Source organism: Bubalus bubalis, chromosome 3, assembly GCF_019923935.1.
Source record: "Bubalus bubalis isolate 160015118507 breed Murrah chromosome 3, NDDB_SH_1, whole genome shotgun sequence".
NCBI lineage: Eukaryota > Metazoa > Chordata > Mammalia > Artiodactyla > Bovidae > Bubalus > Bubalus bubalis.
This window is the reverse complement of record NC_059159.1, coordinates 40,929,786-40,956,799: the sequence shown is the minus strand read 5'-3', so window position 1 is coordinate 40,956,799 and position 27,014 is coordinate 40,929,786. Positions and strand designations below refer to the sequence as shown.

At 43.7% G+C, this 27,014-nt stretch overlaps 1 protein-coding gene across 1 annotated transcript in view; it reads left to right on the top strand.

Moving 5' to 3' along the window:
* VPS53 (VPS53 subunit of GARP complex) overlaps positions 1–27,014 on the top strand; it is a 124,858-nt gene that overhangs the window by 33,840 nt on the left and 64,004 nt on the right. The window contains exons 8-12 of the mRNA XM_006052711.4: positions 10,785–10,863; positions 13,431–13,574; positions 14,037–14,179; positions 16,803–16,944; positions 25,490–25,591. Coding sequence (XP_006052773.1) covers positions 10,785–10,863; positions 13,431–13,574; positions 14,037–14,179; positions 16,803–16,944; positions 25,490–25,591 — 610 coding nt within the window. The remainder of the gene's footprint in view (positions 1–10,784; positions 10,864–13,430; positions 13,575–14,036; positions 14,180–16,802; positions 16,945–25,489; positions 25,592–27,014) is intronic.

Below are 27,014 nucleotides of genomic sequence, written 5' to 3'. Positions count from 1 at the left end.
TGGCTGGGACCTCAGCCGGGTGGTCCTTCCAGCCGCTTGGGCTTCCCCTAGGTGAGGTGGTGCTGGGGCCCAGAAATGAGTACCCCCAAGATGCTCTAAGAACCAGGTCTTAGAAGTCACATAAGGTCACTTCTGTGGTCACCTGGCCTTCAGAATTCAAGAGGAAGGAACATGGCCGCCCCCACCCCTGATGGGAGGAGTGTCAAAGTCACACTGGTGTACAGAGCTCGTGAGAGGAGAGACTGCTATGGCAGTCTTTGCAAATACAGCCTGCCCTTGAACCTCAGGTGTAACAAAATGATGATTTAACCTCTTTACATTTGTTCTTTCCTTCCTATTCTGTTGAGTTTTGACCCCAGATTTAGAGCCAATAGAAAGAAAGGCAGATGCTTAAAGAGAGAGAGTGGGGAATTTAATGCCTTGTCTGTTAAATGTAGCACAGGAAAGATACTAAGACCAAGACAGTCACAATTGATGGATCCTAAGCCTTTTTTTCGGAGAAGGCAATGGCACCCCACTCCAGTACTCTTGCCTGGAAAATCCCATGGACGGAGGAGCCTGGTGGGCTGCAGTCCATGGGGTCGCTAAGAGTTGGACACGACTGAGCGACTTCACTTTCACTTTTCACTTTCATGCATTGGAGAAGGAAATGGCAACCCACTCCAGTATTCTTGCCTGGAGAATCCCAGGGATGGGGGAGCCTGGTGGGCTGCCGTCTATGGGATCGCACAGAGTCGGACACGACTGAAGCGACTTAGCAGCAGCAGCAGCAAGCCTTTTTTTGCTACAAAGAAGAAACAAAGAGGCCTGTACTCAGCAGGAACCATCCTTTTCAACTCTGCCTTCTGATAAGACCTAATGGGTACAGGCCTCTTTTTTTTTCTAAGTGTCTTTATTTTTAATTATATAAATAATACACATGTTCATTTTCTTTATTTAAAAAAAAAGTCAATATACAGATGAAACTTAAGTCCTCTTTAGCGATACCTGATGTCCCACTGCTACCCATAGCGATAGTTACTATTATCAGTTTAATTCTCATCCTGTAGATTTTTTTTCTGTGCATTTAAATAAATCTTTAGTTTTAGATTGTGGGTTTATTTTACTTTGTTGTTTTTTTTTTAATAAATGATCTCATACCATATGCTTCATTCTGAAACTTTCTTTTTGTTTTTAACTTGAGTGTATTTTAGGGTTTTACCACATCTGTGTATACAAACCTAACTCATTCTCTTTAATTGATGCATAGAGTTCTGTAGTATAACATACCACAGATTATTTAACCATTTTCATATCACTAGACTGTTTTGTGATTTGAAAAATACACTCCTTCTTACACATCTGCAATTTTTCTACAAAAAATTCTGGGTCACATGCATTTAGAATTTTAATAACTGCTGTTCCTTTGCCCTCCAAAGTGGCTTAATTTATTTATAGGACCATCTGAACAGTATGTAAGTACCCATTTCCCCGTATCTTCAACAACACTTGATTTGGTTAATTTTCCTTTTCATTTATCTGATGGATAAAAAATGGTACGTAATTCCTTTCATGTTCATTTCTCTGGCAACTAGTGAGATGAGTTTTCTTTTCATTTGACTATTAGTCATTTGCATTTCCTCTGTGAGATGCCAGTATGTATCCTTTGCCTATTTGTCTGTTGAGTTACTTGTGTTCTGTGCTTAGTCGCTCAGTCGTGTCTGACTCTTTGTGACCCCATGGACTTCTTGCCTGCCAGGCTCCTCTGTCCATGGAGTTCTCCAGGCAAGAATACTGAAATGGGTTGCCATGCCCTCCTTCAGGGGATCTTCCCGGCCCAGGGATCCAACCCAGATCTCCCACATTGCAGGCGGATTCTTTACTGTCTAAGCCACCTTATCCCTTACTTATTAATCTGTAGGAATTCTCTGTGTGTTCTGGATACTAATCCTTTGTCAGATCTGGCAGATTTTTTAAAAAATATATTTATTTTATTATATATAATATATTATTTATATGTTTATTTTATAAATATTTATTTATTTTATTTGGCTGCATCTGGTCTTAGTTGCATCATACAGGATCTTTTCTTGCAGTGCTCGGGCTTCACTAAGTTGCCCCTCGGCATGTGAGATCTTAGTTCTCCAACCAGGGATCGAACCTGCATCTCCTGCATTGCAAGGCAGATTCTTAACCACTGGACCATGAGGGAAGTCCCAGGTCTTGCCTGCAGAAACCATCTAGGTGTGTCACCTGTTTTCAATCCAGATCCTTGTCCTTTCAGTCTCTTCAATAGTAATTGGTCTATTCAAGGTACCTACTTCTTATCTCTTTAAAAATTGTATTGAAATATACATTGCATTAAAATTTCCCATTTTAATTATTTTTCACTGTACAATTTTGTAGCGTTAAGTATACATTCAGGCTTCCCAGGTGGCTCAGTGGTAAAGAATCCATCTGCAACACAGGAGACGCGTGTTTGATCCTTGAGTCGGGAAGATTCCCTGGAGGAGGGCATGGCAACGCATCCAGTATTCTTGCTTGGAGAATCCCATGGACAGAGGAGCTTGGTGGGCTACAGTCCACAGGGTCACAGAGTTGGACATGACTGAAGCGATTGAGCATGCAAGCACACATTCACATTATCATACAGCCATTCCTTAAAGTTTGCGATTACCCCAGATAGAAGCTCTGTGTGCATTAAATAATAGCACTCATTACCTCTTCTTCCCCACTTCTGGTTACCTCTGGTCAATTTTCTGTCTGTGAATTTGCCTCTTCGGGGTACTTCATGTAGGTGGACTCAAACTATTTGTGTCCAGCTTATTTCAGTTAGCATGTTTTCAGATTCATCTGTGTTGTATCATTTATCAGAATTTTGTTCCTTTCTAAGGCTGAGTACTTCATTGTACGTAGAGACTGCATTTTGTTTGTCCGTTCCTCTGTTGTTGGACGGCTGAGTTGCTTTCCTCATGGCTGTTGTAGGATAGACAAAGGCAGTCTATCATCTGGCGTTCATTGTTGCCTGGAAAAAACCTGAAGCCCATCTCACTCTTACTCCTTTATAAGATAATCTATTTTTGTTTCATTTTTATTTTCTTCTGGAAGCATTTGAGATTTGGCGGTGGGAGAATTAGGAATTTTACTAGGACATAGATCTCCTTTCATTCATGTTGCTTAGTACTTAATGGTGTGGTTAATCTGAAGACTCATGAGTTCCTTAAATTCTGAGACGGTGTTCTCTTTTATTTCTCTTTGTGCTCTGTCTATGTTTTCTCTTTGTGGAATCCCTTGTACATGAGTATTGGAACTTCTGGATCTGCTACTGTGTTCCTTAACTTTTAAAAATATTTTTATTAATTTATTTGGCTGTTCCAGGTCTTAGTTGTGGCATGAGGATCTTTTCATTGGGACATGTGGGGTCTTTAGCTGTGGCATGTGAGCTCTGAGATGCAGCATGTACAATCTAGTTTCTTGACCAGGGATTCAAACCAGGCCCTCCTTTATTATTATTTTTTTAATGCTTTAAATCTTTTTGTCCTGTTAAGCTGAATTCCTCAACTCAACTTTCCTTTTAAAATTTGTTCTTCAATGGTGCCCATTCTGTTATTTGGCCTAGCTGTTGAGTTTTTATTGCAACAATCCAACTTTAATCTTCAGGGTATCTAGTTAATTCTTTTTTCATGGGCATAGTATCATCTTAAACCTCTCAGGGAACATAAATTATACAGGTTCTAAAGTTCTGAGTTGCCTGCTCTGTTTCTCTGTGCTCTGAGGTCTTCAGTTTGTTTATAATGACTTTCTTGGTGTTTGCATGTTTGGTGATGTCTAGCGGAACGCTCATTTTTGGCTGTGAGATTCTCTGCCAGCCTGATCAGAGATGCTATCTTACTGCCCCCTGCTCATGAGGGAGTAGGCGGGATATGCCACCTGGCTACATGTGCTACAGACAGTGCTTCTCAGCTGAGGTGGGGCTGGAGCTGGGGGAGCCACCAGGGAAGCTGTGCTGGCGGCTGATCTGGGCCCATGAGTTTCTGATCTGCCTGTGTGTTGTCAGCCCTGTGGACTCTGCTGGATTTCTCAGACCCACAGCCACTCCTGACCTGATCGCTCAAGGACGGGGTGAGACCTGGCACTGGCTTAGCTGTTTCTCTTGCAGGAGCCCAACATCCCCCTGGTGGGTGCCAGGAGCCACCCTCCTGCTCCTGGTATCCACTCCCCTCGTGTCCTTCATCTTTTTAAACATTTATTTGACTGTGCTGGGTCTTCATTGCTGCTCATGGGCTTTCTCTAGTTGTGACGAGTAGGGGCGACTCGAGTTGTAGCGTGTGGGTTTCTCATTGTAGTGGCTTCCCTTGTTGCGGAATGCAGGCTCTAGGCATTTGGGCTCAGTAGTTGCAGCTCCCGGGCTTCAGCGAGCCACAGGCTTAGTCGCCCCTGAGCATGTGGGATCTTCTTGGACCGAGGGTCGAACCGGTGTCCCCTGCATTGCAGGGCTGATGCTTAACCACTGGACCACCAGGGAAGCCCATGTCCTTCATCTTTGAGAAGCCATTTTGGCAGAGGTTTCCTTCTTCAGTCCTCTCCTACCAGGGTTTCTAGTCTACCTCTCCTTTTCTTGCCCAATTCTGGATTCTTATTAAACTCTTTTCATTATTTCAGATGATCTTGGGCAGGAAGGGGAAGGGTTATACCTCATGCTCAGGGTGCCATCTTAGAATGGAAATGCCAAGGAACTGGTAAGAAGTGTCGGAACAGAGCTTGGCAAAATACTCGGGAAATCACCACCCTTCCTTTCCTCCTTCCTAATCCCATCACACTCAGAACTGGCTGATTGCCCTGTCAACCTGGGGATGCAAAGCAGCCAAGAGAGCAGACAAACGGGACCTTATGAGCTGCAGGAAAGATGGAAGCTCAGATGGGGAAGGCGGATTTGCTCTGTTGGGTGGTAGGGGTTGGGGGTCGGGGGAGGGAGACAGCACCACCGCCTCTCACCCTCCTGATAATCCAGAGTCGATCTCTTTTCCCATTCACTTATTCTTCTCTTAGTTTATCTAATAGATACTGACCACACACTTTCTAGATCCCAGGCCCTGTGCTGGGGTCCTGAGGGCACGAGGTGAAAAACACATACTCTTTGCCTTCAAAGAGCACACCATTATTGTGAGAGACACTGATAGAGATGGATATAACAGAACTAGTCCATGCTGTCTGGGGACAGCAGGCTCTCAGAAGAGGGACTGAGAGACTCAGCCTTCAGGGGCTGCGGGTAGGGGTCAAGAAGTATTAAATTTTAATCTGACCTTAAAAGAATGGGTAAGATCTGGGGACTTCCCTGACAGTCCAGTGGCTAAGGCACCATGCTTTCATTGCAGGAGGTGCGGGTTTGATTCCCTGGTTAAGGAACTAAGATCCCACATGGCATGGGGTGTGACCAAAACAAAGTAGGACCTTACTAACCAAGACAAGAATAGAGGAGGGATAAGAAGAGAGTGGAGAGTGAAAGTCTGTCTCAGTAGGCAGAGTCAGGTCATAGATCTGACTCTACATTCATTTTGAATCTGCTCTGCATTCGTTTTGTGGACAATGAAAGGTTTGAAGCAAGAAGAGACATAGTCGTATTTGTATTTTGTAAAAGTCTTGTCAGTTATAGTTACAAGAGACTGGAGGTTGGGGCTATGTTCTGGATTAGAAAAAGATAAAGACCATTCCATGACAGCGACCATGTAGTCGAGGAGGTTGCATGGTTGCACAGGATGGGCACTGCTGATGGCAGGAATGTGGTAGAACTGAATTTTATTTATATTATAAGAAAGCATATAGGGAAAAACAAGAGAATGCACTCTTTGAGGATTTCTTGCCTTTTAATTTTGTTTTTCCGAAGATGTTATTTTATAAATTACAGAAACTTTGTGATCGCTGCTATAATGACACTCCCCTTAAAAGAGAACTTGCCATCAGTATAGTCTGGTGCTCCAGCTATTCATTATCATGTAGGACTGCTGCGAACACAGGAGGATTTACTTTTCTTTTTGTTCATTTCACAACTTCTATTTGCAAAAAAAAAAATGTGTTGCTTAATACAGAATAAGTGCTATTAAGTAACACTAAAATTAACGGAAGGGAAGGAATCGCTTGTTTCCAGTGCCTGAACTACAGTTCTTTTTCAGGAGGTACTAAAAGTTTGAGGAAAGTCCAGACTTCTTATTTTTAGCATCATTTCTGGTGAATTTTCCTCCCTGTGTTTACATAGCGATGGTAGAACCATCTGGAAGTGATAGAAATAGATTGTTTGTTTGGGGAGGGTGGGGAAGGCGGGAGCCTTACACCCTGTGCACCGCTTCAGTGCCTCTAGCTTCAGAGCTTGCTGTCTGCAGACTGCGGAAGTCACAGGAAAGCCTGTGTTCTGACATCTTTGCCTGCACATTTGAAATATGAAGTTCATGGACGTCAATTTGAATACAGCTGTTTCTTCCAACTACCCTTCTGGAAAATGCTTAAACGTTAATGTAGCGTTGAAGGAAAGTTTTTTTTTTTCCCTTTAATGTCATCTTTATATTTCAAATCCTCCTGGCTTAAGAATATCTGAGAAAGCCAATGTGTCTAGTAATCAGTCAGTATTTCCTGAGGAAAAATGGAAGGTTCTGGCATTCTCTTGAAACTCATGAAACCTTCTAACTGAAACATATTTTTCAGGGCTATTTCTAACCTCTTCTGCATGAGAGGTACTTGGCAGATTGAGGGGATCACTTGGCATAGTGGTCAAAAAAATTAAAGTGGAGGATGAAAAGGCCTACCTAGTCAACTAACTATATATACTTCAATAACAATTTTTACATAAAGAAAGAAAAAGGAAGAAAGAAAGAAAAGGCCCAGCTGGCTGTATGACTATGACAGGTTCTTTCTGAAAAGATATTAAGTTTCAAAAGCAGGCATTTTGAAAGCATAAGGATTCTACTTGATGATATCAAAGCATCCTACTGAGTCACTCTAAGATTCTGGGTTGAGATTCTGTCTCCTTGGAACTGGAGTATCTGACTAATCAGACTGACTAATCATGCTGTCCGGTACAGACTGTCTATTTTGGGAGGTCAGTTTATTGCAAATTACTGAGGGTACTTTCTCTGGGACAGTCGCGCATGGGGTATTGGAAGCATCAGGGTTATTTTGTCCATAAATGTCTAAATGGTTTTCATAGTTTGTGGTCCCTCTACTGCCATCCCTATGCTGAAATCTGATAGCACATTTAGGCAAGGGTGCTTTTTTAAAAAAATACTTATTTATTTATGACTGCATGAGATCTTAGTTGTGGTGCTCGAGCCTTCTTCTCTCCAGTTGTGGTGCATATAGCTCAGCAGTTGAGTCGCATCGGCTTAGTTGCCCCTTAACCACTAGACCACCAGGGAAGTCCCATGAGAAGGGTGCCTTTGAACAACCCCTGGTCGCATGGTGTGGAGGATGCCAGGAGGCAGTTGGTTGACCATCGTTTCCAGCATAGCATAGGAATCTCTCATTTGCTAAGAGTGGTCAGTACTGAGCTGTCACCACCTAACCAGGTCAAGCTCATTTGGACCCAGGAGAAATTGTCATTTCCCCTGGTCTCTATTAGTTGTAGGTTGACTTTCATAAGGATGATTAGGAAGTCTTGGCGGCTGAACTTATGTAAGTACTCTGCTAACAGAGTCTAGTGCTCCGTCTCTTCACAGTAAGAGCTTACTTTTCATGGTTGGAAGAGGAAGGAGTTTGAAGGAGTGAGGCCAAAGATGTGTTTTTTTCAGTGTGTTTGATGTCTTTGTAGAATTTGCTCAGGCAACTGATTGTAAAGACCACTATTCACATCTTATCCTGCAAGTGCGTGAATCAGGGTTTGGGTTTCTGGATACCATCATTACTGTCACTAAGGGGAATGGTTTCTCTTTCATCTGAGTCACTGTTAGACACTTCAGAAACTACACTTGGAAGCGTGCGCACACTGATTATTCTGCTCCACTGTTCACTACACATCCGACTTGTAGTCACCGGTAAGGGTGGATGCTGTTGCCAGCTAGACCTGTAAGATGGGCGTTGTGGAGTGATCAGATAACAGTAATACTGAGGGGCTTCTAGCCCAGGCCTCCATCCCCACCCTCTCATTTCACAACCATTCTTAGTTGTGGCCCACATGAGGGAAATGACTTGATTAGGAGTACATGTAGCTCACCAGTTGCACAGCTAAGTCTAGACTGTCTCAAGAAGTAACCTTGGAAATGGACTGTAGAAGAAGGCAAGGGGGTCTGCACATCACAGGCTGATACTTTCGCCCTTATAGGCTCTGGTTGTCTTTGCAGGCACCCCAATTTCTGTTTTTAAATATTTTATTGAAGTACAGTATAGTTGATTTACTCTGTTGTGTTAACTTCTGCTGTACAGCAAAGTGACTCAGTTATACACATACAGACATTCTTCTTCATGTTCTTTTCCATTATGGTTTATCCCAGGAGATTGGTTAAAGTTCCCTGTGCTGTCCAGTAGGACCTTGCTATTTGTCCAGTCTAACAGTTTGCACCTATTAGCCCCAGACTCTCAGTCCGCCCCTCCACTCCCCCCTCCCCCTGGGCAACCGCGAGTCTCTTCTCTATGCCTGTGAGTCTGCTTCTGTTCCATAGATAATTTCATCTGTGTCACAGTTTAGATTCCACAGGCAAGAAGTAACATATGGTATTTGTCTTTCTCTTTCTGACTTACTTCACTTAGTATGATAATCTCTAGGTCCATCCCTATTGCCTCAGGCACCCCAATTTCAAATCTGGTTAAGAATGTAGGGTTAGGGGATGGCAGAGTAGGAAGGGTGACAGAGGCAGATCTGGGACCATCACATCACCGAGACACTCAGGAGCCCTGCGAATAAGACTGGGACTTTTCAACCAGGGTGGAACTTCCCCTCCAGGAGTGATCTGTGGCTTAGTGGGGAACCTGTGCTCTCTGTGGCTGCCAAGAGGAGAGAGAAGGAACAAAGGGGCCTGGAAGCTATGTCTTGTGACCTGGCACCAGGGGAGTCGGTCTGTCTGGCCCATTATGTGGAGTCATAAGACCTCAGAGGTAATGGTTTTACAAAAGCATCTTCTCTCTTGTCAGAACTCATACTCAAGGAATGTTTCCTGTGGTACGCTGGGCAAGTGTAGATGAATGACATTTTAATGTCATTAGATTCTAATGTGTGGGCTACTTGGGTGACAACCTTATCTCTATCATTTCTCATCCCCTTGGAAAGTAACTAAAAGAGGCTGCAAACCCACCTATGAGAGTAGTTTTAATAGTGGAAAAACCCTGGAAAGTATTTGGAATAAGGCATAATTATAACTATGCCACAGAAAAACCAGACCATTTTGGGTCCTGACTATCCCCTCATTTAAAAAAAAAAATCTCTGTAGGTTGCCAGGCACCGCCTAGTAGCCAAAGAAATTGTGGTTTTGAGCTGTTCACTATTTCTAGAAACTTCATAAAGTTAATTCCAGAGTAACAGGGTGGAGACCGAAAAAGGAAGAACATTATTTTATGGTGCTTTTAGCGAAGATAAAAGATTTGCCTCAGGCTCAGGGCAGTCCAGCTGTGAGGATGGTGGGCAGGAGGGACCCAACCCCCTGGGCTGCGGGCGGGCGAGCTGGTGGCAGGCGGCTGACCCAGAGCTCCTCTCCCATCCTGGCTACTTCTCCTTTCCCTTCTTTCCTCTCAGCCAAGCACTAGTTCTTGAGCTCCTCCTTTCCATGAAAACCACTCGGTTCAGTTCCAGCCTCCCCTTTCAAACTCATTTCCAGTGTGACTCAGTCTTCATCCTCACCGTCTCCCGAGTGAACTTAAGTCTTCATTCAGTGACCGTCACACTCAAATAGCAGTTCATTTTATCATTTGATCTTTTTTACTTTAGAAAACGGTATTTTGGTTCACTTGTTAAAACTTAGAATCTTGATGTTGGTTTCCAGGTTGAAAAAAACAGCAACCCTGAAGCAGTTCAAAACCTGCTTCCCATCCTGTTCTCCAAGGAACAGCAGAGTAATTGCACCAGTAACCCGAAGCAGATTTAAATTTGACTTGGGCTTCCCTGGTGGCTCAGACAATAAAGTGTCTGCCTACAATGCGGGAGACCTGGGTTCGATCCCTGGTTTGGGAAGATCCCCTGGAGAAGGAAATGGCAACCCATTCCAGTATTAATGCCTGGAAAATCCCATGGACCAAGGAGCCTGGTGGGCTACAGTCCATGGGGTCGCAAAGAGTTGGACACGACTGAGCGACTTCACTACTCACTACTGGGCATTAGTATATAGCATCTAACTGCGGCATAACTACCCCAGTGACATTTTGCAAAGACTGACGTGTACTACCTCACAACAGCTGAGGGGAGGCCTAGGAGAGCTTTGGGATGTAGAAAGAATCTGTGCGAGCATGCATGCTCAGTTGTGTCCAACTCTGTGACCCTATGGACTACAGCCCACCAAGCTCCTCTGTCCATGGGATTTTCCAGGCAAGAATACTGGAGTGGGTTGCCATTCCCTTCTCCAGGGGAACTTCCTGACCCAGGGATTGAACCCGCGACTGCTGTGTCTCCTGCACTGCAGGCAAAGTCTTTGCCACTGAGCCACTGGGGAAGCTGATGTAGTCATAAACGTGCTGCTAACTAGTGTGTGACCTATCTTATCTAGCCACCACTCCCTGCTTCCTGGATGATTCCTGAAGACTTCAGCAGTCATAACCTCTATGGATCCGTGCACAGTTATTTATGGACATTTGAAAATTATGCCAGGTAATGATTTGTTCCCTTTTCCCTACAGAGTGAAGGCGGCCCAGACTGAGTTAGGACAGCAAATCCTGGCCGATTTTGAAGAAGCTTTTCCTTCCCAGGGCACGAAGGTATTGTTTTGCATTTTCCCTTCCGTCTTTGGATATTCTCACCATATTCTGGCCTGATTCACACGCACCGTAACTATGATTCACTTACTATTTCAAATGCGGTTGCTGGCAGCCATAAAGCCTGTGCACTAAAGATTCAGGGTAATGGACCATCCTTGATTTTAAATATCCTGAAGCAATATCAGTTGGCTCCTCATCTGCGTCCTCACAGCATCCACAGTGAGGATTTGTTTTGATTTCACTTAACGTGTGTCAAACCCAAAATGTTGTCTGCCTGGGGAATTACCTTTTTTCTCATAGTTACTTTTTTTGTTTGTTTGTTTAATTTTTTTTCCAAACCACAGTGATTTTTTTTTTTAGGATTGTTATATAACTTTTTGGTTTCAATTTGGTGAAGAGACAACAGACAGGAACATGCCCAGGCTTAAGTAACTCTCGGAGTGCCAGTTAGGAGACTCACTTTTAATGGTCAGAATCCTGTTCTTTGGGATGAATCCCTTCAGCTCTCACTGGTAGCCTGACTGTTTGTGTTGTGTCTGCAAAGCCCACAGTAATTTCACTCGTGAGCTATTGGTTACACTTCTCATGTAACAAGCTTTGCCTCATTTGGCCGTCACTGTGCTGGGGTAACTGCTTTTAGCTCCATCCTTCAAATTGTAGCAGACATAATCTTAATGCTTTGCATGTGTTGGGGAGAGAAGAACCCTCAGAAGCTTTTTTCCCCCTCTATTATTTGAGCTATTTCAGGAGCAAGAGCTGTGTGGCTCAGAAATGACCTGAAGCACACTGCCTGGCAGGCAGCTTGGTGGATGGAGGTGGGGGATATATGTCCGTTTGCCGAGCCAAGGAACGTTTCCTGGATCCGTTCTATAATTCAATAACTGGAAATATCTTAATCGTTGTTCTTTGTGCCTCATAAAAGAGACTTAGGAAGTATGTGGGGGTAGCTGCCCCAGCTTTGTCGATTACCTCCTATAAGAAACCTGCCTCTGGTTTTCATGTCTGCGTATGTTCTAGCTGTCTTCTAGCAATCAGGTATTTTATTCATAAAGCATGTTCCTTTGTGGACTTCATCTTCCTTTTCCATTTGCTGTAACTGTGGGGAGTGGGTATCAGAAAACAGTCCTGTAAAAAGGGGTAGTAAGAGATTCACAAGTTATAATTACTAGGGTCTGCTTTACTCTACTCTGCTATTGACCCTGGTTTTAAGAAGTTTTAGAAAGATGCAGATAAAGCCCAGCTTTATCATTTAGGAAAATATAACATTGACCTACATTATAACTTTTTCTCAGACCCCAGGAGGAAAATGAGGTGAAAATGGTTTTCTTTAACAACTTGTTTCCCTTTTCTCTGGCTAGATGACTTGATGTTTCTCTAAGAGTTTTCTTTTTTCCTTCTGAGTGACTATTGACCTCTCTTAAAGGCTTTATGTTTTTATTACTGCTTCACAAGTGGAAATCAAGATCTGTTTAAAAAAAGTATCCAAGGTTACTGTGAAGTCCTTTATAAATGAAAAAATCGGAACCCCTGAGCCCGTAGATTTTGGCTTTCATGACTTCTCTGTCAGATCAAACATTTTCATCCATAAGCCAGAGCTGAGCAGTCAGAATTCTCAGTGGATGGCAGAATAGCCACTCAGCACGGAGCATAGTCAGCGTTTAACAGTTTAGTTAGCTCTTGGGCAGCCTAAGTGACACTTAAGAAACTCTTGAACTTCAGTTGAGATGGATAAATTAGAATTGATTTTAAAAAATCATAAAGATCTGGAAGACCCTTAATCATCACCTAGTTAAAATGCATTATTTTTTTTCCAATTATTTTTCAGATGAGTGTCAATAACTGTGCCAAAGTTATGTGGTTATTTAGCCAAGCCACAAGCCGATGCCAAGTGTTCTGTAGTCCACTCAGCCAACCACGTTCATTCAGTGAGTTACTGTAAAGAAAGGTTCGAGGAGACTGAGTTGCCTTCAGTAATAACAAAAGCCTTCCTTCCCATCCTGATGTATCAGTACAGCCCTTTGATGGTCTTCTACTATTTTTTTCAGGTCAAGGCACCAATATCATAATATAATTTGGCTGCCTGTTTGCATGGTTGACCATCAGTGGGGCAAGGATGGTGGATGGAACCTGGATTTGGGTTTTAAATGCCAGCATGCTGTTTGACACAAATACAGCACTTTGAGAACAGGAATCCAAGGTTAGAATCAGAGGAAGGTGGCACGTGTGGCATCAGACTGGTGTCATTCTGACTTTTAGGGCCCTTCAGGAAGGTGACTTCAGTTCAGTAAGCAAAAGTTCCTACCATCATTGCTGGCCCTGTTTCCAGGATGTCTCATTGTTGATTCACGGAGTAGCTTTTATACTGGCTACTACAGACTAGCTTAATGATTCTTTCATTGAGAAACAAGTAACTCAAATATCCATCCACAGCAGAAGAATGAGTGTCAGGGGAGTGGAAGTAATAACAACATCATGAGTAGAACAAGCAGCAGCAGCTGTCAGAGGCCATAAGATTTGAAGGCCGCTTCTGGCTTCTGAACTGGTGTGTGTGCTGTGTGTTTTACCAGAGGCCAGGAGGACCCAGCAACGTTCTACGAGATGCATGTCAGGTTGCTAACATCTTGGACCCCAGAATCAAACAGGAAATCATCAAAAAGTTTATTAAACAGCATCTGTCAGAGTACCTAGTACTTTTTCAAGAAAACCAAGATGTAAGTATTGACCAAATGAGCTCAGATGTCACATTTGAATTGTACTAAAAATTGATTGCTCTCAAGTCTATGACTTATATTTTATTAGTATTACTGTCTTAAAATGTTGGTTGTTAAACCCTGATTCCTAGGGGCTGACTGTACAGTTCAGTGATTCTTAATCATTTTGGGGTCCCTGATCCTTTGGAGAAATGGATGAGAGCTAGAGATCTTCTCTGCAAAAAATGCACCTATGCATAAAACCTTGCATACAGTTTCAGGAAATTTATAGATCCCTGAAGCCCAATCATAGACCCCGGGTTAAGAACCTCTGGATCAAGTAAAAAGAGTAACCTAGACTCTTTAAAATCATGAGAAATAGATTGGTTGTGTTTTTCTTACTTCTTCGTGTTTGCTTATTTCCTTCAACTGTCAATACTACTTCTAAGTGCTGGGGTAGATTTTTTTCCCTGCTTCCCCCAGGTTGCCTGGCTGGACAAAATCGACCGTCGCTATGCCTGGATCAAACGCCAGCTCGTGGACTACGAGGAGAAATATGGCCGGATGTTCCCACGTGAGTGGTACATGGCGGAGAGAATTGCCGTAGAATTTTGCCACATCACAAGGTAGCTGCCAACTCTCTACTGGTTTGGGTATTGATTGATATCAGTTTGTTAAAGCCCAGCCCCCTAGTCTCTATGGGTTCCTGTGGCTTTGGAACCACTTCTACCTGTTTTAAAAAATTGGTTTGAGAATCATGATTTTCAGGAGAATGTCTTCACCTGTGCTGGAGTCCCTTCAGAAGACTCCATTCCTGTTGAAAGTTAGAATATATCCAAAACTGAGTCCCTGACTCCAGCTGTAGCTGTATTCCACCTTCTCCATGTTCAGAGTTCCAGCCTTAGAGGAGAGAGCATTGTGTGAAGAGGGGGTAAACACTTGATAGGGAAAAATGGAAAAGGGTACATGAGTGCCCTGGGCTAGCAGGCTGTAGCCAGAGCACTTGTTTGTATGTCTGTTCCGCCTTCAGAGTGATATACACACCACACAGCAGCAAGTCTGCTCTTATCTTTGTTCTAGGACTTCCCTGTAGCCTTGCCCTACCTTGAACGGCCTGCCTTCTTAGCCATCCGAAAGCACGTCAGCCAGATTTCCCTGTAGTGATTCATTGCCCCGTGTTTTCCCCTGTGTCTGTGTCACACATATCAATGTGCAGTGAATGTACATCCATCATCTTCCTGCTTTTCTGACATGCTGGGTAGATGGTTCCAGAGGGACAGGGCTGTGTCTACTCCAGTGACACAGTACACACTCAGGAAATAGTTGTTGAGCAGATTTCCCACCCCTAACCCAGTGTTTATAGTCTTTGGATCGTTAATCACTTTGGCATCTGAGTGTTCTGAGCCTTTTAGAGACCTTCTCCCATTCCTCCTGTCTTCAGTTCCATGAGCCATAGCCCAAGACCAAATAGTCCCTTTAGATCAAAGAATTAAAGCCCGAGAAGTATAGATCAGTGTGTCCATGACAGAGCTAAAGCTAGAGTCTACAGAGGCCCCCTGACCAGTGCACAATTACATTAACCCCAGTTAATTTTTTAAGAAGTCCCATATGTATGCATAACTCAGCCACCTTAGAGTAATTCATGGTAATTATCTCTCTCAAAATGTGGGTTACAGTCAAGTTGTATGCTTTAAGAGCACATCATAGGGGGCAGGGACTCATTAAGAGATATTGGCTGTTGATTTTTTTTTAATAGGCTTTATTTTTTAAATTATTTATTTCTGACTGTGCTGAGTCTTCATTGCTGTGCATGGGCTTTCTCTATTTGGGGTGAGCAGGGGCTACTCTCTACCTGTGGCACACTGGTTTCTCATTGCATTGACTCCTCTTGTTGCAGAGTCCGGGCTCTAGGATGCACACGTAGGCTTTAGTTTTTAAAGCAGATTTACGTTCACAGCAAGATTGACAAGAAGAGATTTCCCATATACCCCCTCCCCTCCACTGCTTCCACAGAGGCCTCCGCCATCATCAACATCCCCGACCAGAGTGTATACAGGTTACAGTTGCTGAACCTACCTTGACACCTCCTTGCTACCCAGAGTCCCTAGTTTACATTAGGGTCACCCTTGGTGCTTTACATTCTGTGTGATGGTGGTTTTCAGAAACATACTTGCTGCTGGATTAGATGACCTTATTGATTCAAGGTTGATTGTGGTTGTCACTTTCTAAGTCCTGATTAGTAAAGAAAGAGTGCATTGCTTGAGAGATTGATAACTAATTCACTTTAGCCCCTAGTTCAGTGTCTTGCAAAATTCATTTTCTGTGAAAAATGAAGTCCACAGGAGAGTGAGTGTACATAAAAGCCAACACATGTGCTGTTGTGTCAGCTAATGGCAGGGCTGCTGCCAAGCTTTCATTGTTCGAATTTTGGCTAAAAGCCTGTAGATACATAATTCTCAAATTAAGAGGCTCTTTGTTTGGTTTTTGTTGTTTATTTGTGTGGGAAGATGATCTGTAGCTCAGTACTTACTGAGAACTCTCGTGCGACTGCTCCCTTACAACATAGCATTCTGAGATGGGACACTTGAGTGGCCTGTAAGCGTCTCAGGCAGTAAACACCCAGATGGGTACCTGTCACTTTTTACAAGGGGATCGACTCCCATCTCTACCCAGGGGTCCTGCTTTCTGGTTGAAAGATGGTTATTGAGCTATCTGGAAGAGGGAGGGCTTTATGATTCAGTAATTAATGACTTGTAAAATTATATAGAATATATGCATTTTTATAAAATACTGAGTAAATGCTTCATATATACTATTAACAAGTGAATGGAAATTTTAAAAATGATAAAAACTGTAGTAGCTGTGTAAGCAATCTGATAGCCATTATCTTTGATTTTGTTTTCTTTTTTTTTGGACTGGTGGATAATTTCGCCTTAAAATTCTTATTATTTATTTATTTAGGCTGCATGGCTTATGAGATCTTAGTTCCCCAACCAGGGATTGAACCCAGGCCCTCGGCAGCAAGATTGCAGAGTCCTCACTGCTGGACTGCCAGGAAATTCCCTAAAATTCTTATTTAGAATATGTGTTTCTATTCCCTAAGCATTAAACTTAGTTGGTGATAGACTTCAGGTTTTGAAATGACTACATACTTTGTTTTTTTTAAAAGTATAAGCTAAAGCCACTTAACTTTGTCCTGTCCTGAATGATCAGTTTGTTCGACAACATTCTTCTCTCTTTAATTTGAAGGACAGAACTTGCCAAGATCATGCGTACAAGAGCAAAGGAAATTGAAGTGAAATTGCTTCTCTTTGCTATTCAGAGAACGACTAACTTTGAGGGATTTCTTGCAAAACGTTTTTCCGGGTGCACCCTGACAGATGGAACGCTGGTAAGACTGTCCTAAGGGATACCAGATGGAGGCATTGGTGGCCTGGGTGGGTGGGCTTCGCTTTTGAAGTCTTATACAATTTGGTGTTTCCATCCATAAGCTCAAGTGCTTAATCCCCCATCCCAAGGATTTTGTTGAATTCATGCAAATAGTCATACAGAACATTCTGTATGGCTTTATCATTTGTCTATTATGCAATATTTCATGTTTTTAGAATGTCTTGTCATCATTTTATCAAGGGATCACCCCTATTTTAAGCCTAGTAATTCTGTGAGTCATAGAGTCCTCACTTAATCAGTCACAAATACCTTATTACATTATCAACTCTTGAGTTTTATTATAATGAAGATGTGCTTAGAGGAAGATGTAACCCCCCAAAAGGTGAACTGCAACCTTAAAAGCAGAAAACATTGGAGATTTCTATAATGTCCATCATTGACCTTAAGTAAAATATGGTATATTCACGCTGTGGAATAGATAGAACAGTTTCAGAGTGGTAGAATGAGGAATAGATGTAGATGTGTTGTCATAGGAAGAAAACCTCTCACATATATAGGTGCAAAACGTAAGCTATGGCCCAGTGGTGGTAATTTAGTCGCTAAGTCATGTCTAGCTCTTTGCGACTCCATGAACTGTAGCTGCCAGGCTCCTCTGTCCATCGGTTTTCCAGGCAAGAATACTGGAATGGGATGCCATTTCCTACTCTAAGGGATCTTCCCAAACCAGGGATCTCCTGCATTGCAGGCAGATTCTTGACCAACTGAGCCACACAGCCCCGTGCATATAGTATAATTCCATTTGTGGAAGAAGCATGTTTATATATGTAAATAGGTAAGAAAAAGGTCTAGAAATGATCAGCGGATGTCTACTTGTTTCTCAGGGCAGCCCGGTATCTCTCCACTTTTACCCACTACCAGGATCATGCTCCCAGACTGCAGCCTTCTGTCTCCTGGGGGTCCTATGCCCTGCGATGTTGTTCCCAGTCACTAGGAACCCTTGAACCTTTCCCACCAATCCATTCCTTTCTGGACTTCTGTCTTTGAAATTCTCTGGCGTAATCAATTTACAAATACCTCCTCCAGATGTTCAGCTGTTGCCTAGCTCTCCTATCTAGTTTGCAGTTTCAGATTACAAAAAAATCCCACTGAACCATGAGCTTTTTTTTTAAGTGGGCCATTTTTAAAGGCTTTATTGAATTTGTTACAGTATTGTTTCTGTTTCATTTTTTGGTTTTTTGGCTGTGAGACATGTGGGATCTTAGCTCTCCAACTAGGAATCGAACGTGCACCCCCTGCATTGGCAGAAATCCTGAGCCATGAGCTTTCTATTTACCCTTCACCTCTCCAGTTGGTCAGCTGTCTTCCACACAGGCTTCTCCATGTCACTTCTCTCTTTTAAGACAATCTCTTCCCCTGAGACTGTTCTTTTTCCCAGTTATTGTGACTCAGCAACCATTCTGCATTCCAGTTCCTGACCATGGCAGCTCCACAGCCTTCAAGGATCTTCCCTTAAAGATGAGTTTCTAGAACAGCAACAGAACTCCTCTGGCCTTGATCCCAGGATCTGCCTTTTGGGTAATCACCATTTTGTTTCAGGGTAGTGGAACTACAGAATGAATCAAAGTATATCTAATACTCTTTATCATATGCCAGATTTCATTGAAAGTTATCAGATTCCTTGGAAAATAATAGAGCAGATAAGAAGTCCGCCAAAGGCCAGGTTAACCAGAGACCCTCCCAGGCTTGCTCCCTTCCACCCTTCACTGTATCACTCAGGCCTTTTCACCCGCTTTGGTGACCGATTGACAGTGAAACAATAAGGGTGAGCTCACCTGAAAAGACAGGCTCACCTGGAAAGCTCTTCCTAACTGAGCCATGTGATGCATCATCTTTTGCTCTTTTTTGACAGATGTGGATACTTAGAGACTTAGACTGTTAAAAACTGTTAAAAACTGAGACTGAAAGAGCCTTAAGGACAGGGCATGTTTTGTTTTTATTATTCCAGCCCCAACAAACTCATAATGTCCTGTGCTATAACGATTACTGGAAGAAGGGAACTGCCCAGGTTTCTAGCTGATTGCCTAAATTCCCGACCTTTAGGAGGGATTTAATATAGTCTGTAAATTAAAATGCCTTGAAATTAAAAGCAAATGTAGATAGGATTTAACTATACCCACATGCATCATTAGAGACTCAGTGATTAGATTTATGGTAAACATTATATTCAGCCTCTATGAAATCACTGAAATGAAAATCACCTTAAAAAGGTGAGTTATATGTTAATTATATCACAGTTTTAAAATATCAAGGGTTTTAGAAAATCGGAGTTTAGTTATAAATCATCTTCATGCTTCAGAAAATTTATCTACCAAAAAGAGGGAGAGTAATACATGCTTGTTATAGCTCAAACAGAATAAAATATTTTAAAAGAACCATCTCTTCTTGGGACTTCCCTGGCAGTGGATCCAGGTCCAGTGGTTAAGACTTCACCTTTCAATGCAGAAGCTATGGGTTTGATCCCTGGTCAGGGAGCTAAAATCCCACATGTCTTGTGGCCAAAAAACCAAAAGATAAAACAGAAGCAATATTGTAACAAATTTAATAAAGAATTTAAAAATGGTCCACATTTAAAAAAAAGGTCGACATAAAAAAAAATCTTAAAAACAAATCAAATAGAAGACAGAATATTAAAAAAAAAAATAGAATAATCTCTTCTTTCTCAATTACTCTAAATCTCTCCTCCCAGAGATGTGCACTGTTTAATAGTTTGGGTTATAATTTGAGACTCTTCTAACCATGCATGCACATGTGCACGCACACACACACACACCTACACCTACCTAGGTTTGCTTTTTTTTGTTTTTTTTTTTTCAAACAAAAAATAGGAACCACAATGCCTGTGTTTGAAGAGGATTTTATTGAATGCTTCTCCACCAGCGTTTATCCACCAGTGTTTTTCAAGCTCCCTCTTGGGGCCAGGGCCTTGGGTAAAGATGAAAAATTGGATCAGATAGCTGCGTATATTCTAGTAGGAGAAAGACACCTATACATAACTGTCACAACATGAGATCTGAACGTGGTGGCACCAAGAACAAAAGAGGGGTCCCAGCGAGGTTAAACCGGGCATGCATAGGCCTGTGCTCACCATCCTGTCGGCTGAGGCCTCCAAGGCCATCTTTTTAAGGACAAATCAGGAACTGGGCTGGAATAAAGTGTTTATGGAATGAGAAATGCAGAAATTGTGGAACTTTCATCTCATTGAAAGCTCTCTTCTCCAGGGAAAGGAAACAGATTCATCTTAAATTTCAGAGTTTCTTCTTTGATGATTTGAAGGGTCCAGCTAAGACCTTAGAAAGAGATTTGTGCAGACAGACCCAGATATGGACATACTACTGACTAAAGCCTGGTTGGCTCTTGCCAACAGTAAATGAGACAGCTTGGCTGTCCTGTGGCCGCTGTTGTTTTAATAGTGTTGGGAATCCCATGTGGTTTAATTAGTAGGAATACACTTGCCGTGTGAAGACTTTTCATGTATGAACTTGAAATCAACTGTCATCATAGCAAAAAGAATGAATTCTCTCAAAACTGGAAAGTTGTACATTTATTGGCAGATTTTTGGTTTCATTTAGCAGCCCCAGAGCTTGTGGAACATGTCATTTGAGTTCTTTAAAATCTAAACCTCAACTTGTAATTCTCTGTGGTCTGTGACAGCCACAGAGCAGGAGTGAGTGGCAGATTTGGTTGTCTCTGCCAGCGGGCCTCTTGCACACAGGGCTGAGTTGTGCTGGTGACGGCTTCCTGCGGAGACTGATTCTTTCATCACAGCAAATTAATCAGAGCAGTAATATGGCCCTCTCAGTAGCAGGCATCTGCGTCCACCTCTCAGTGTTCTGTGGCATAACATTTGCCAATGGGATGGTGGTACAGGAGGTACTTGGAGGGCTTTGTTGGAGACTAGGGCAGAAGGGTGAAGCCCAGCGGGCCTCTGCCTTGTAATTTGATGGATGCATTGCTTTCATTTCCTGGAGAGCTCCCAAAGAGATGAAATAGTAGGGAGGATCTCACTTGTGATTAAAAACATTCTTTTTATGAGTCTTGTAAGCCCTGTGGTCCTCTCGCATTCCCAGCTGAGCGTCGCTCTATTGAGAGGCAGAGCCACGGTCCTGCCTTCATGACTTGTGCCCCGTTAAACACTAAGGACAGCCCCCACATGCTGCACTTCGCCGGCTGTCGTGTTAAGCTGCTCTGTATACACAGTCATGCTTTACATGTGCTGCCTCACTAACTGTCACTACATCTCTGTTCAGTGGTTGTTCATATCCCTTCACATTGCAGGTGGAAGGGCTGAGGCTTGGAGAAGTTAAGCTACATACCCGAGTGGTAGAGCCTGGACTTGAACCCAGGCCCATCCCTCAGTCAATGGTCACACCACAGTTCCTCAGGCCAGAAAGCACCTTTCCCTTGATTCCTTTCTTTCCTTCCCCGTCACATCCACTCTCTCACCAAGTCCCCTTAAGTCTGCTCTCCTAAAGATGCCCCAGGTGTGGGCACTTTTTTCCATTTCCACGACTCTAGCTTCGCCCACTCTGGTGTCAGCCCCACCTGGCAGTAGCCTCTTCAGAATCTAAAACTGGATCCTTCCACAGCCCACAACAGGCTGTGTGATTGGGGGCCCCGCTGCCCCTCCCTGCCATTCTCCTTTCACTCCAGCCTTCGCATCGGCTCTCCCTGGGTAGAGTGCTCTTCCCCAGGTCTTGGCCCAACTGGCTTCTTCTCCTCATTCAAGTCTCTACTCAAATGTCCCTGCCCTCTGGGATCACCTTGTGAAGAACCTCCCCAGCTCACCCCAGTTCCCACACTGTATTTTCAGCACTGCACCTCCCTTCTTTATCTTGCTCAGTGCTGGATCTCTGGTGCCCAGGAGCGTGCCTGGAGCCGAGCAGATGCTCAGCACACGACTGCAGGATGGGTGGCATCACCCGCTAGTCCTTTTGCCTAGAAAGTCCTGGCCATCCCACACCACTCCCATACTGAGCTCTGAAGCATCCTTCAGTTCTGGCTCAAACATCGTTTCCTCGGGGTGGTTTTCTGTGACCCTCTGTTGCATCCTTTCATAACAACCTCTGCTTTTCCTACATGGCCCGCCACACACGCTGGTGTGATTCTTTGGTTAAAGTCTGCCTCTCCCACTTGACCATAAGCTCCCTGAAGACCGAGCATAGTCCGCCTCGCTCCCTGCTTTCCTTGTGGTGCCCAGTACATCCCTTTGTCAAGTGGGTGAACGGAGGAGTGGTGAGTCGCTTTTCTGGTATCAGCTTGGTTCCCAGCTGGAATGCATGTGCCTCACATGAATAAGCAGGAAGTTCCCAAGTGCCCCTGACTCCAGTATATCTCATCAGTTTGTTAATAGAGACAGACTGTGGGAATAGGAAGGACACCTCTCCCGTGGGGAATCTCCTGACCCGGTGACACCAAACAAGTAGCCCACACTGTACTGCCTGGAACATCTCTCTGCTTTTTCAGTGCCGCCTTTTATGTTTGCTTCTTACGGCTGACCTCCATCCATTGAATACTCCCATCAGTGAGCGTGGAGCCCAGGAGCGCCCTCAGTCCACATCACCAAGATTTCCAAGAACAGATTGTTTTTAAAATGAGGCCTACCCGTATATAATTGTGAAACATATTATCAACCCTGGTAGGCCTAGCAATAGATGAAGAATATTTGGTTCAAAAACTTACATCCTGTTTCTGTTGCTGAACAATCTTGAACAAAGCTTTGCATTCAGTTGCTGACTTGCTCTCCACATCTCCAAAGGACCGAAAGACTCAGAATCGTATCAGGTCAGCTCAACAGTGTGATCCCCAAACCCACTTTGACCCAGTAGGATCAGGAATCCAGTGCCATTAACTAATTTAATTTGTTGTTGAAGCTTAGATTCCGTTTTTCACCCTCACCCTAAAATACCAGCAACCCTCACAGAGACAACTAAAACTTAGAAATACAGCTTTCAAAGAAACATTACTTTCTAAAAATGGCCTAATTCTGAAAATAAATGTAAATTGCTTTACATTTATGAGGGTTCCCCCCGCCCCACATCAGGCAAAGAAGCCATATTTCAGAGTGTATATATTTGAAATGTTTGCTGGGTTCTTAGACCATATTGTTTCTCCAGAGGATACCTCAAAAATCATTGTTCTCCTCCTGATTTCCTTAAGCTAATGCATTAATTAGTCTTCCCAGGTAGCGTAGTGGTAACGAATCCACTTGCCAATGCATAAGACACAAGAGATGCAGGTTCAATCCCTGGGTCAGGAAGATCTCCTGGAGGAGGAAAAGGCAATCTGCTCTAGTATTCTTGCCTGGAAAAGTCCATGGACAGGGGATCCTGCGGGCTATAGTCCATAGGGTCTCAAAGAGTTGGACACAACTGAGCAACTGAGCGTGCGCGCGCACACACACACACACACACACACACTGCCTTAATCACAAGGCTTTCTTCATATACCAAGGCTCTATCGTGCTACATAACACCATCCAAGTGTTTTAGCCAAGAAGTAAGTAGTTTACATGGATGTAAGTGGAATTGTCTTAAAGCTTAAATGAGACACGGGTGTGGTTTGTGTGTGTGTGTGTTTAAGTTTTATTTTTTATTTGTCTGTGTTGTTTGTTGGGTTCTTTTTTTCTTTCTTTTTTCGGTAACATCTTCAGCTGATGTCCTGGCACCGGACAAAGTCATTCATGACACTGTGGTCTGTCTGCCGTCCCTCTTGCCATAGGGATTAATTCAGTCTGCTCCACTGATACATGCTCAAATTATCACAAGTACTTTTATTTTATTATTTTTGAAAATTTGAAAAATACTAATTTGTTTACCTGTGCTGGTCTTAGTTGTGGCACGTGGAGCGTGGATCTTCACTGTGCCCTGTGTATCTTTAGTTGCAGCATGTGAAATCTAGTTCCCTGACTAGGGATCGAACCTGGGCCCCTGCATTGGGAGCTCAGAGTCTTAGCCACTGGACCACCAGGGAAGTCACCTCACAAGTACTTTTAGAAACTCCCTCTGCACCCAGCTTCTTGTCTCAAGAGAGCCATTCCTCTACCCTCTTCCTCTTCCCCAGCACCTGCCAGTCCCTTTTATCCTGCTTGTCTGCTGAGTTCCCTTTCTGCTATAACACCCAGCTCCTTGGCATAAACAACATTCTGAGGTCAGATTTGTAAAAAAATAAAAAAATTCCAAAGCACCACTGCCATTCTGTTGTTGCACTGGAATCATCGTTGTTAATATGTATCATGTGCTGCTTCTAGTGTTTCACACGCTGTATCACATTTACTCCTTCAAGTGGTCTATAACTCTGCCCTCCTCATTCAGCCATTCAGGTTGCTGGGGTTCAGAGAAGCTAGGTGACTGGGCCAACGCAACAGCATTGGAGCTGAAACCCACATCTCCAGCCTTCTACTAGCCTGAAGTCTCACTCAGTGATCTTTTGAAAGAGTGGTCATGGGACTTTCCTGTTGGTCCAGTAGCTAAGCCTCTGTGCTCCCAATGCAGGGGGCCCAGGTTCGATCCCTGATCAGGGAACTAGATCCCACATGTGGCAATTAAAGAGGTCGAGTGCCACAATTAAAGACTGAAAATCCTGCATGTTGCAGCTAAGACCCAGTGCAGTCAAATAAATGTTTTTTTGTTTTTAAATACATGCTCAGAAGTATTTTTGAAAAATGAAAAAAAAAAAAGTCACATTCAGGGGCTGGGGAGTAATTTTTCTCAAGGAGATCTTGTTGTGGGTGCTGTAATAGGTCTTAATTGGGAGGAGAGAAGTCTATGATCTGGATCACAATGATCTATGATCTGGAGTTTGTTTTTGAATTCAAACCTACCTTCATATTTCAGAAGAGATATAGGTCTCTGGCCAGGCACCAGAGATAGGACACAAGATAGACATGATTCCTGCAGTCACAGAACCTGGTGGGGAGGAGACACACACATGAGTAATTGGCAGTATTTTAATAAATACCTGGTTAGGGGACATGCCAGGTGGGGATGGAAGCTTCTAAACCAGACTTGCCAGGTGGGAAAAGGCTGCCCAAAACAGGGGACTTCTGACTTGAAGACTGAAGGATGAGTGAGAGTTTTAGGCAGCTCGCGATTGGGGTCAGGTGGGCAGTAAGGTTTCTGGAAGAGCCAGAGGGAGTTTGATGTGTGATGTGGGGAACCCAAAACTGGTGCTCTGTGACTACCTGGAGGGGTGGGGTGGGGAGGGAGGGGGGAGGGGGTGGTTAGGAGGGGAGGGACACATGTATGCCTATGGCCCATTCATGTTGATATATGGCAAAAACCATCACAATATTGTAAATTATTCTCCTGTTATAAAAAGCAGTGTGAAGTCGTGGTGGTGAGAATGTGATCCAAGGTATCTCCATTTTTGCCCATCAGATCATATTGCATGGTATAGCTGTTGGAGAGCCTTGGAAAAGGCAGATCAGTGGGGAAAGGTGTTGACTCTACTCAGAAAACACCCATCTGTTTCTCACATCTAATTAACAGAAAAAACTTGAATCTCCACCCGCATCCACCAATCCCTTCCTGGAAGATGAGCCAGCAGCAGAGATGGAGGAACTGGCAATGGAGAAAGGAGATTTAGAGCAAGTAAGTCTGGTTTGCATTTCATCCGCACAGCCTGCCGAATGTTTGTTTCTGAAAATGGGTCTGCTCACTCTTAAATATGATCCCTTGGCTGTTGACCACATTCAGAGATTACAACTTTGGTGGTCTTTCTGGAAGGGCTTTATCTGAAAGCACATTTAGAAACCTGAGTGAAAGAGCAGTCCTTCCTGCCCCACCCCACCCCACCCCACCCCACCCCTCTGCTCTCCAGTCGCCTCACCACCGCCTCAGCCACGCAGCCAAGCTGGATCAGCGGGTATGGCAGGGCAGCCGAACTCTGCCCTGGCTCATTCATCATCTCTCGAATTTGTCAGCCCAGCTTTTAGTTGTCCCCTGATCTGGTCCGGTGATGACATGAGAGGCTGAAAGATCCCTGGTGAAGTTAGCAGCCCCCGTCAGCCAGGAGAGACTCCGACTCAGCGGAAGCCAAGCACCTTAGGTCTGGAAGCCGTCAGGGAGGCCTGAGAACACCAAGGGGACCAGTGGCATATTTGGAGAGTTACTTTTCAGAGCACACCAGCACTTTCATTTCCTTCGGCTTTTTCTGTCCAACTCTTAAATTTCCTCTCCCTCCATTCCAGAGAATGGTGTTTTTGTTTCATTGCCATTTTATGACACGAGAGGTTAGAGCAATAAATCAGGACTTTTCCTGTCTGGATTAGTGAGCCTTCTTTTTAATTTTCTACACTTGGCTGCTGGAGGATGATTTTATGAGATTATTTTGATCCAGACACCACTGAAAGGGAGGCCGGCTGGGAAGAGCAGCTCTGGGAGCCCCATAGCCGTGCACATCGCAGTTCACCCTGTGTTCCTAGCCCAGCGGGGGATGATAGGTCTACAGTCCTGGCAGGAGCCAAGACAGCAGAATTCCCAGGAACAGCTCTGAAGTGATGCCGTCAGAGGTATCTGATCCACTGATTAAATAATTACGGTAACATGGATGCCTCAAATTTTTATGGTGCTTTATAGTTTAAAAGTCTTATACAGGCTTTACTTTATTTCGTCCTTCTGTGCCTGCCTCTCCTTTTATAGGATTTCTGTGAGCGGCAGGCTCAGCGACTAGCCCAGGGTTACAGTTTGGAAGTGAAGAATCTGGGAAAGGACTGGAAGCCAGGTCTGGAAGTCAGAGACTAAAATTCCTTTCCTGGCGCTCTTTCCATCACACCATGATGTTGCCCTGAAAAGTGGAGGACCTAGAAATGAATCCCGTGAATAAAAGGGAATGAATAAAACTGGAGAGATGCCCTGAGGCCATATCCCAGAGATCTACAGGAGTAAATATTTAAAGCCATCATATCAGCTAGGCTAGGAGAAAACAAAGATGTCTCTTAAAGAAATGCCTCTCTCAGGGACGTCCCTGGTGGTCCAGTGGTTAAGACTTCATGCTTTCAGTGCAGGGGCTGAC